General features: G+C 40.2%; 1 protein-coding gene across 2 annotated transcripts in view; it reads right to left on the minus strand.

The window, feature by feature from the left end:
- Positions 1-2,402: 2,402 nt before the first annotated feature.
- Positions 2,403-12,341, minus strand: part of LOC115224440 — a 44,058-nt gene continuing 34,119 nt past the window's right edge. Inside the window, exons 3-5 of one of the 2 annotated variants that reach the window (XM_036513156.1) lie at positions 11,313-11,315; positions 7,741-8,100; positions 2,403-4,184 (exon numbers count right to left, since the gene is read on the minus strand). In XM_036513156.1, the coding sequence (XP_036369049.1) occupies positions 2,545-4,184; positions 7,741-8,100; positions 11,313-11,315 (2,003 nt within the window). In that variant the 3' untranslated portion in view covers positions 2,403-2,544. The remainder of the gene's footprint in view (positions 4,185-7,740; positions 8,101-11,312; positions 11,316-12,341) is intronic. The other variant, XM_029795343.2, reaches the window with a different exon arrangement.

Below are 12,341 nucleotides of genomic sequence, written 5' to 3' on the forward strand. Positions count from 1 at the left end.
TACTTGTCCAGAGTGCTTTTTGTAAGTTTATTCCAAAGCATGCAGGTTTGTTTTCGGGCTTTTGGTCAGCCGTTTGTTTCACACATTGGGAGTAAAGATTAAATTGATATTCTCTAACAATAAAAATCACAAGTTGTACAATATGATAATTTCAATATATAGAGAGCAAGTGGTTCCCAACTGATTTTTGGCCATGCCCCACCAAATCATTTCTAAAATCCCGATGCCCCCTTCTGATATTTAATTTTTGTTATTCAAAATTTGGATTACAACATTACCTGGAAGCAAAAAAAAAAAAAATAGTGCAACGGGTGTAAAAAATGTGTAGGAATCACACACAATATGTGTTGGTAATTAAATTACCTGCATGTTTTCATATACCACTAAATCAAAATATTCTTTACACCCCTTTAGTGAACATTTATCAAATTTGACACTTTAGAGACATCAAATCTTTTATTAGTTGGTCAGATTTGTTGTAAAGATCTGATGTCTCTAAAGTGTCAAATTTGATAAAATTGCTCACTGAAGGGGTGTAAAGAATATTTTTTTTTTCCTTAACTCATTTTCGAATTGCCCCCTTTCTCTTATTGGTATTGTGTACAAAAGGTGACCCACCAAAATATTACCACGCTCCACCCAGTGGGGCATGCACCCCCAATACAGAGGGATGCTGCTGGTTTAAAAACTAAGCTACCCAGGTATTCCAAATTATTCCTTATTAAGGGGAAACTGTGTCCATGTTACTACCTTCAGCAAGTTGCCTGAACTGGTATTTAATTTATCGACCCCTAAAAGGATGAAAGGCCAAGGTGACCTTGACGGAATTTGAACTCAGAACATAAAGATGGAGGAAATGCCACTCAGCATTTCATCCAATGTGCTAATGATCCGACCTGCTCTTCACCTGGAGAAAATAGACGACGTCAAAATAACTTAATAAAAAAAAAAAACATTAAACAAAAGTAAAATGGAAAGAAAAGAAGAAAAAAAAAAGATTTTGGACCCAAGCAGAACAATCTAGAAACTTGCTTTTATCTCTGAAATGGTTGATTGAAGCAGCGGCAGGTGATGGGTGGGGAGTGGATGTAGTTCACACAGTCTGATAGTTGTAGTAGTCTTAGCAGTAAGGTCCACTGTGGTAGAAGAGACATGAAGCGAGGAAGCAATTTGGATGGATGGATGGATCTAACAGCGATGAAGTGGAGGTTTTAGTTTGTTAAAGTTGGGGCAAAGGAGGGGGAGATTAAAAGGGGGTGGTGTTGTCAGTCTGTTTAGTAATGGGGTGGGATTGCACGATATGAAAAATAAATGGCAGATTGAAAATTGGATCGGAGGGTGGGGACACACGAACACACAGTTGAAACATCTCTCAGGAAGCGTCTTTTTTTTTTTCTTTTACATTGAATTTCATTTCATAAACTTTTAAATTTCGGATATAAAATATTCACTGGAGATTTCCATATAAGCACATATATATATACATATGAGTGAGGTGGGGTTGTAAAACAATTATTTTTATGTCTTTCATATAAACACATTCGATTATGCAGCTGTGTGTAAATGTAAATATTTGTGTGTGTGTGTATGTATATATATATATATACACATTAGCAAGATTCCACTTACTTTTTAGACATGTATATACATACATACATATGCATATATATATATATATATGTCTACATATATTTACTCTATATCATTAAATGAATATGGTAAGTCCTATCTCTCGCCTAAAAAGTTATATATATATATATATTTCTTCCCTACCCACAAGGGGCTAAACATAGAGGGGACAAACAAGGACAGACAAAGGGATTAAGTCGATGACATCGACCCCAGTACGCAACTAGTACTTTATTTATCGACCCCGAAAGGGATGAAAGGCAAAGTCGACCTCGGCGTAATTTGAACTCAGAACGTAACGACAGACGAAACTGCTAAGCGTTTCGCCTGGCGCGCTAACGTTTCTGCCAGCTCGTCGCCTTAATATATATATATATAGTTGAGATGTGTTCTGTTAAGAATGTATAAGAGTACAAATAGAGCTCATTCACACTTTGAAGAAGCCATGGGTGTTGTAGTATGGAAATCTAGATTTGCTTACGGAGACAGCAACTGAGTATCACCTGAGAAGATACATAGAGATCTTCGTATACAGGTAAATCGTTAAATAATTTAATTTAAACTTAACTTTAAATCCTTTATATACGAGGATCTGTATGTATGGAAACATTTGTAGCGATTAAAAAGCTGCCTTTTGACTATTACTTTTTACTTGTATGTATATATATATATATATATATATATATATATGACAGATAGATAGATAGAGAGAGATACACACAGCAACAAGATGACAAGACAAATAGGGAGTTGGGGGGGGGGTATGAGTTTTGTTTCTATAACAACTAATTTATTCAGAAACTGCACCTACAATGTCTGCACAATTCGCATTGCAGCTGTCCTGGTGTTGCCATGTCTAGCAAAAGTGCAATTGACCCCACCATAATATATATAGGACACACGCTACATGAGGTCTCATACAACACCGACCACTTGGAAGTCATCATCAAAGTGACCCCTTGAACTGGACTGGCGAGTGTTCCCATCTGCAGTGAGATCTTTGTTTGAATTCAGTTGAGATGAACGAGCGACGTAGGACCGGGGTCGTGAGTTGTTGCTGTGGGAGGTGTCGGGTTTGTGACATGCAATTTGTTGATTGTTTAAGATGTGAGGGTCAAGAGTGTCCCCTGGGCCCAGTTGCCAGCTGTCACGTGCGTTCTCAGCTGAGGCAGAACGATTGGAAGATACATGCATGCTGTGTCTCTTTTTCTGCCGTCTGTGTTGACCAGTGTCCAGTGGGACAGCCGCATGGTGGCTACGTGTACACAAGCTGTGATTATTGTCTCTGAGGTTCAACTCCCGAGTCTCGTGTACCAGGTTTTCCATGGGACAATCGTGATGTGTCCCAGAGTTTGGTATGACTGTATTGAAACTCTGCTCGCTGCTCTCCCCTGCAGCCAACTTCTGTCCAGTCTCCGTACTATCTCGACCACTGCCTGTTAAGCTGTTGTGGTGATGGTGATGATGATGATGATGGTGATAACTGTTGTCAAACAACTGGCTTGAGTCCAAGTAGCTGCAGGTTTCAGGAAATTCCTCTGCGATGGTCGCGGTTGGTATGTCGACGGCACAATTTTCGTTGCTGTCGTATAGATTGCTGCGGACATTCTTCCTGGAATGATGTCGATGGTGTTTCATGCCTGACCGTTTTTTATACGCTCTGTGAACTTTCTTTGAGATACGGCTAGGTTCAATTTCCTGCTTAGAATGCGTTGTCTGTGATAAATCCACTTTCATGTCTTCGGCAAAACCAGAACTCAGACCGATGCAGTTCACTCCACTGTCTCGTGAATAAGCATACATTGAATATTTATTCGGCAGTTTGCCCTTGTATTCAATGCTGATATCGTTGCCATAGTAATCCTCGCAGTAGCTGTAACGTTCCAGTCTCTTCCGCTGCTTGCTGATTTTCTGCTGTGCTGCATCATGGCCGTGTTCACAGGCAGCATTATTCGTTCTCAGTGAAGATGTCTTTGAGGTAGATTTACGTGGACATTTGTGATGCTGGTTGCTGCGATGCTTCGACGACGCTTCATTGGCCAATCCTTCGTAGCAGGGAGACTGTTGTGAGTGGTGCTTAGTGCCATCTGGTGGTTGCTTCTCAAAGCTATTTGGTTCATCGACCACAACTGACCAGCGATTCACGTTGGCTTGAAGCTCCTGTTCCTTACCAAGTTTGGAATTGTAATGGGCCGTTTCTTTAGGACTAGCTTGTTCCGAACACATGGGTTCGCAACTGTAGGGAGGCAATGTGACAATTGGGGGAACAGTCGCTGATTTTAGCTTTGAACTTGTCGGCCCAGTTGCCAAACCACTCTTGCCGACGACATTGGTGTCCTGTACAGTGTAGAGATAATGCCAGGTATTAGATTTGGTCACTTGTTGGTCACTAATCCATTCTTCAGTCCTGCGTTGTTTCTCCAGTTGTTGTTGGTACCATTGCCATTCAGGGGGAGGAAACTGTGCAGAGAACGTGGCATATTCCACTTCTTTGTTCGGGGATGCTTTCTTCTTGTAACGGCCAAACAGTTTACTGAATAACGTGGTTTTCTCACCTGAAACGAAAGAGAAACAGAGAATGAGGAGGGAGGAAACGAGAACAGCTTCAGCAGCTCAGACTATACACACAAACACCACACATATACGTATATACATACACGTGGAGGCACAATGGCCCAGTGGTTAGGGCAGCGGACTCATGATCATAGGATCGCGGTTTCAATTCCCAGACTGGGCGTTGTGAGTGTTTCTTGAGCGAAAACACCTAAAAGCTCCATGAGGCTCCGGCAGGGGGTGGTGGCGATCCCTGCTGTACTCTTTCACCACAACTTTCTTTCAGTCTATCTACTGTTGGCCTGCTTGCTTAGCCAGCGGGGTGGCGTCACTTGAAGGCTAAAACAATGCAAAGCGCATTGTGACCAGCGATGTGTAGCAACATCTGATGGCCTGGTCGGTCACGTGATATACACACACACACAAATACATATATACATGAATCCACATGCGTACATTCAGATTTACTATATTTTAACGTGTATCAGGAACCCCCTAATTGAGGGGGGGGGGCTTAAAATTTGGAAAAAAGGTTTTGTAAGGGATTATAATACTATCCATGTATAAGAAACTCCCATATTTTAACCTAATTTTTGACAAAAAAAGTGTTCCTTATACGTGTTAAAATATGGTACATTATACATTTACATGCACACAGACACATACATACATATATAAACACACACACACACATATAATCACACACATACATACATACATAAACACACGTACACATACAAACACATATAAATAAACCCACAGGCATATATAAATTTCTGATATGTCACAAAGCTTGGCTCCCCTGTTAACCTGTGATTCCACTGCAGTTCTTGTGTCTTCATAGTTTATATTGAGTGCAGCATATAGAGTTTATATCTTAATCCTTTTCTGCATATTAAGCAAGGATATTTCACTGACAATTCAGGGGTCCTGTTTTCATTCCCACTTACAAATGCATTTGTCTTTGCTAAGTTTACCTGAAAACCTCTCCGTGCTAGCTTTTGCTTCCATGCCCGGAATTTCCTCTCTGGTTTCAGTATGGTAATTAGATCACCAGTTTATGACAGTTCCCGCGAACAGTAGGTCTTAAGCTCCCATGTGATGATCTTTAGGACTATAATGAATAGGAGAAGGGTGAGAATCATGCCCTGATAAACCCCCTACCTGACATCAAACTCCTTGCTAAATAGCAGGTTTCAAATTCCTTTGTGGTAATCTTTAGGATTACAATGGGAGAGGGGTGAGAAACAAACCTTGACGAACCCCTACCTGCACGTCCACCAGATTCCTTTGTTATAATCTTTGGGATTATATTGAATAGGAAAGGGGTGAGAACTAAACCTGCACACCAAATTCATTGTTGACTCTGGCTTTTATTACTGCACCTTTTGACAGGGTTTCTACAGTCCTCACATGCCATTTGTCTACACCTGGTTTCCTTAGCAACTACCAGATTACAGAGTATAACATTCCATTAATGACCTTCTCCAAGTCAATGTGTGTGTGTGTGTGTGTGTGTTTGCTTTTATGTCAAGTTATAATTAAAGTAATTTAACCTTAAACTGAAGAATTACTCCATACATTTTTTTGTAGAGTGACAGGGACTTCAAAGTTTCCCTTTTTAGCCTTCATTCAACTCTCACTTTCTCCCTCTCTCTCTCTCATCATCATCATCGTTTAACATCCGCTTTCCACGCTGGCCTGGGTAGGATGGTTTGACTGGGCACTGGTGAGCCAGATGGTTGCACCAGGCTCCGATCTGATCTAGCAAAGTTTCTACAGCTGGATGCCCTTCCTAATGCCAACCACTCCGAGAGTGGAGTGGGTGCCTTTTACATGCCACTGGCACGGGGGCCAGTCAGGAGGTACTGGCAACGACCTCGCTCGAATCTTTTTATGCATGCCACTGGCACAGGTGCCAGTAAGGCGACGTTGGTAACGATCATGCTCGAATGGTGCCCTTTTACGTACCACGGCACAGGGGTCAGTCAGGTGGAACTGGCAATGACCTCTCTCTCTCTCTCATATATACACATGGAGTGAAAGGAAGATAAACTGAAACTTGCTGCTGAAGGAAGGAAAGAAAAGGAAAGGTCAGTAACGCCGGTGGAGAGCTTCTTCAAATGCAGCCACTGCATGCAGGACTGCCACTCTCATGTGGGGCCTGTGCAGCCATAGCAAAGGCTGCACCACCATCAGTAGCTGACACAAAATCCTCCAGGTACAGATCCATGGTCTTTCGAGACCAACGATGGATTGCATGTATGTGTGTGTATATATATATAAGCAAAATAAGCAACAAGGATATCCAAGGTAGTGTAGTACAATCGTTTCATGCTACTTCATTTAAACAATGTAAGTATTACATCAGTTTTAAAATGTAAAGCAATCTTCAGCCACATATACAATTCTTTTAATTAAATGGACAATGTACATTTTTATACTTATTTCATTTGCCAACATTGGATATCCTTGTTGCTTATTTTGATTATAATCACCCCATTTGATTTATATGGATAGAACCATACCAAATTCTGATGCCTTTAACTTAAGTACCATATTTATCTGAATCTAAATTTTGCACACACACACACACACACGAGGGGGTGAGGCTGAAAAGTCCCTGGCTTTGGGTAAACGAATATACAGGAGGATTATTTAATTATGATTTTATCCAACATGTTCCCCTCTCAGATTCACACACTTATTGCATTGGTCCTTCAGTTTTTCAAAGCCCCGTAAAAGAACTCAGAAGGTTGGGACTCCAACCAGGCCTTTCACGATACCCTTAAAAACAGGAGCTTTTCAGCACCCTTTCGTATATACACACAAACACGCACACATTTATTTTAACTTATATATTTTTTATTAATTGATATATTTATGTGACTGTTTGATCATGACACATGCAAAAGAAACCTTGGAACTGTCCGGATTTCAAAGAGGCCATATTAGGGGTCAATCTGAAGGTGGACTCAACAAAAATTTCAGGAAACCTTGGGATCCCGCTTTCTACAGTTTCTGATTGTAGAATTCACCAGAGAGAGGAAAGAGTCCACATCACCTCACCCAGGGCCCTCTGACAGGACCCTTCACTTTAAGAGAAGTGTGGAGGATAATCCTCATTGCAAGGCCTCCGACATAGCAGAACAAGTTGATACCCCTTCTAACAGCAACCACTTTACAGAGTGTACAGTCATTGGATTGCAACCATAATGGGGCTCCACCTTAAGGGTTTAGTTGAATAAATTGACCCCAGTCCTTATTTTTTAAACCTGGTACTTATTCTATCAGTTTCTTTTGCTGAACATTTAAGCTACAGGGATGTAAACAAACTAACACCAGTTCTCAAGTGGTGGAGGTATGCAAACACACAAGCACACATCATGAGCTTCTTTCAGTTTCCTTCAACTAAATCCACTCACAAGGCTTTGGTCGGCCCGAAGCTATAGTAGAAGACACTTGCCCAAGGTTCCACAGTGCGGGACTGAACCCCAAATCATGTGAGCCACACAGTTTCCATTATATAAAAATACAGCATCATTTAATGATATTTACCTTTGTTCTTGTCTTGATTGATGTTGCTGTTCTTGAGGTTAATGTCCTTCGTAGAACCCAGAGTCTTGTCAGACTTAAACTTCAACGATGCACTTCGCCGTATGTGCTCGTGGGCGCTTTTTCTGTAGCGATTGCGAGACGCTCTTGCACTTTGACTGCGCTGAGGTTTGGTCTTGCTTGAAGCCTTCTTGATGTCGTTTGCACTGCTTGATGTCTGACATGATATCGAACGAACTTGTGCTTTGGGAGGTGGCACCATGGGAATGTAAAACTGTTTATAAGGGGACCAGGGCACAGCAAAGGAGTTCTCACCCAAAGGAACTCGATAAGTGTCCGGGGTGACCACAAAATATCCACTTCCTGTAACAAATGAAATAAAATTTTAAAATGAAATTAATTATAATAATGATTTCAAATTTTGGCACAAGGCCAGCAATCTCCAGAGAGAGAGAGAGAGTAAGCCAGTTACATTGGCACCAATACTCAAACGGTACTTATTTTATCGACCCTGAAAGGATGAAAGACAAAGTCAGCCTTGACAGAATTTGAAATGAGCACAAAGGCACACAAAATGCTACTAAGCATCTTACCCAGAGAGTTAACGTTTCTGCCAGCTCACCACCTTTAAATTAATTATATCACAATCAGAATAATGAACTGGGAAAGGTTTATTAATTAAATTACAGAAACTTTCAAATAAATTATTTTTTACATGTATAATAATTTGTCTTTTGGCTTTGTCAGGAGTGGTGGGGAGGGACAGCACCCATTGACCGGTTTATGAGTTTGTATGCACATTCACAGAGTAAAATAAATGACAAAGATGAAGATATCAATTTAATATAAGATTAATATTGGCGTAGGACTGGCTGTGTGGTAAGTAGCTTGCTTACCAACCACATGGTTCCGGGTTCAGTCATGGCACCTTGGGCAAGTGTCTTCTACTATAGCCTTGGGCCGACCAAAGCCTTGAGAGTGGATTTGGTAGACGGAAACTAAAAGAAGCCCGTTGTATATATGTATATATATGTGTGTGTCTGTATGTTTGTATGTCTGTGTTTGTCCCCCCAACATTGCTTGACAACTGATGCTGGTGTGTATACATCCCCGTAACTTAGCAGTTTGGCAAAAGAGACCGATAGAATAAGTACTACGCTTACAAAAAATAAGTCCTGGGGTCGATTTGCCAGGAAAGGCCATTATTATATACATACATATATATATATATATATATATATATATATATGTTAAATATCTACCAAAAAATATAGAATTGGTGTTTTCTGCAAGTCATGTGGCTTCAATGAACTCGACATATCTGAACAAAAAAATGGTTTCAAATATGACATCCTGCAATGAAATTCTGATTTCCATAGTAAAATGGTTAATATTGGCAGAGTGGTGATACCAGTGCAAAATGTGATGCTTTGATATTTATAAAACAATGATGACAATGGGTGGAGATAACATTTTGATATTTATGAAATTAACTGGTGCAGTAGCAACGGAATTTGATGGTAATAATATTGAAATATTTCACCATTTTCCCGTTTTATGTATGGCAAGAATCAAACTTGAGTCCGTTGATTTCCTATCACAGGACATCATTCTTAGTAGTTTATGGTAAAATTATGTCTTTTATATATTTTTCAGCTTGGCAATATGTTTCTTGAGCTGGAGATTACTAAACACACACATACGGTCATACATACATATATACACACATGAAAGACGTTGCCAAACACAAAAATATATTAAAAAATTGAATAATATTGCTCATTTTTTTTTTTGTGTTGCCAAATAATCATAGGCACTAGATATTCATTCTTCATTTCAGATTCATTTCATTATTGTTCTTATTTCATCTGTGTCGGAAAATCCTTCGTCACCCATCCTGTGACCTCTTCAGCGACTCTTCATCTCATGTCTCCTCCTGTTCTGTTTAGCCCATGAAGAGGTAACAGGACATGTGGTGAAAGATTGCCAAACATAGGACATAAAATAAGAACAATTATAAAATAATTCTGAAGTGAAGAACAAATGTATAAAGCGTATGTTTATTTGGCCAAAAAAGGGAAAAAGTGGTTACCCCAAAATATAACAATGTCTGGTTCAAGAGACGATTTCATATCAGGAATTTTGCAAAAATAAATGCACAATGTAAAAAATAAATAGATTTTCCATAAATTGCCAAGAACAATGTTGTGTTTTCGATTCTTGTAATTTTTAAAATTTCTCCACAATTACATTTTCTGCTGTGATCTCTAAAAATCTCTAAACAAGTTTTATAAATGCTTTTGGGGTGACCTGCTGTACTTGAGGAGACCTTTTGAGTCAAGAACATCAACATCAAAATAAAAATCAAATGGAAATTGTAGTTGTGATACCCGTGCCGGTAGCATGTCAAAAGCACCATCCAAATGTGGCCGATGCCAGCGCCACCTTGGCTGGCTTCCGTGCCGGTGGCACGTAAAAAGCACCAACCAATCATGCCCGTTGCTCGCCTCTTCTGGCCCATGTGCCAGTGACATGTAAAAAGCACCCACTACACTCACAGAGTGGTTGGCGTTAGGAAGGGCATCCAGCTGTAGAAACACTGCCAGATCAGATTGGAGCCTGGTGCAGCCTCCTGGCTTCCCAGACCCCGGTCAAACCGTCCAACCCATACTAGCATGGATAACAGACGTTAAACGATGATGATGATGATGATGACTATACCCCGAAATACATTGCTTATTACAGCCCGTATGTTATACAAGTAACAATTCTTCATTACTAAAATGTAGTTTTTACCTGTCTTCATAATAGGAAATTCAAAATTCTTCATTTTGATACCGAACATGCTTTTTAAAAGATTTCTCACAGAAATCAGCTGGCAAAAGTTTGACACATTTGATACTTAAAACGAAAGAGTGCCGAAATATTTACACACCACATAATGGTTGCAGTGAGAATGACGGTGCAGAGTGACAAGTTGCATACTTAGAAAGCAAAACAGTGTGCAGTAATAAAAGAGGTGAGCGATTCCTCGTCATCGTTAGTTAAAATCCACTTTTCCACGCATGCATGGGTTGGATGGAATTTACTGAAGCAGGTTTTCTCAGTCAGGATGCTCTTCTTTTTGCCAACCCTTGACTGCGAAGGATGGCTGTAAACGAATGTCACCTTCATGTAAGCGGTGTCTTTTATCTTCAATCTTTATTGAAAACATGTCGAGTTATTGGGGAGGCGGGGGAATATGACAATATTTGGAAACGGGTGAGGGTTAGCAACGGGAAGGGCATCCAGCTGTAGAAATGTCCATCTCGACAAATTCTGTCCCACTGATGCAAGCATGGAAAAGTGGACGTTATGATGGTGATGGTGATAGTATTTGATGCATTGATAACTGTGCATCGTGGTGACAGTGGTGGTGGTCGTGGTGACAATAATACTTTGATAAGACAATCTTGGTGCAGCGATCACTGTGCATAATGACATCATCGAGGCGGTTATAAATCAATATGATAACGACACCGACAACAACAACATTAAGGATAGAATGAACAAACAGTGAAAATATTAATGGATACCTTCTGGGTAAGGGTTGTCAGACATGAAAGAGAAAGAGAGAGAGATAGAGAGAGAGTGAGAGACGTCAGTGTGGTGGTGGTGGTGGTGTGGTGATGATGTTTGAAGTCAATGGTGCATGGAGACAGAGCATGTGAAGAGGATGATAATGGGAGGCGTGAAGCTGCTGGTGATGGAAGATGTAGTAGGGGGCAGTGGTGGTGGTGACGAAATATGTCTATGGTTAGCAGTCGCGTTACAAATGGCCACTATTCCTGGAAAGGTTTAAGGGGTAGATTCCTCAGGCACCCTCTTCACAGGGTCCTACCAGAAGCAGTCACCATTACATTTTCTGGTTGGATTCCCAAACATGACCAACACTATAAATATTATCCAACCATCTCGTTTTTGGTCAATTCTTAGTCTCCTGCCAGTCATGGGAATAGAATTGTCGGGCGTCTCCTCTATAGGGTCCTATCAGAAGTAACCATCATTAAATTTTCTGGCTGAATTTCCCAAGTGAGACGAATTGGGACTATGGACCATCTTGTTCTTCCCCAAGTCTCTAGCTGGTAGGCTTGGCTTGGCTTGAAGAATATGTTTCATGGTTCTTTCTTGCAAAGGAAGACACAGCCTCTGATCCTTTGCTTTGGTTTTTTAAAAATAAGTGGCGAACTTTGGATGATGCAGCCCCGAATAAATGCATCTGAATAAACATTGCCGGACAGCAAATAGGGACTTGGACATTGCTTAGAAAATATTTTTCATTTTTAATCTCGTATATAGTACACACTAGGGATTTTGACCTTTAAATTTTGGGGAAAAAATGCAGATTATACTCGCGGATTTACGGTACTGTGGTTTGAGTGTGATGTCTCTGACATGCTACCAAGCAATGCGATTTCAAATCACTACTGCATAGTCATGAACAAATTATGGCCCCTCAAAACTTTCAGGAAAATGAGTATTTTGAAATGAAATTTTCTACAAATATCTTTCAGATGGTGTAATAATAATGATTATATCAAAATTTCATGTGCAAAAGAAAAACA

The sequence above is a fragment of the Octopus sinensis genome, linkage group LG25 (assembly GCF_006345805.1).
Source record: "Octopus sinensis linkage group LG25, ASM634580v1, whole genome shotgun sequence".
Taxonomy (NCBI): domain Eukaryota; kingdom Metazoa; phylum Mollusca; class Cephalopoda; order Octopoda; family Octopodidae; genus Octopus; species Octopus sinensis.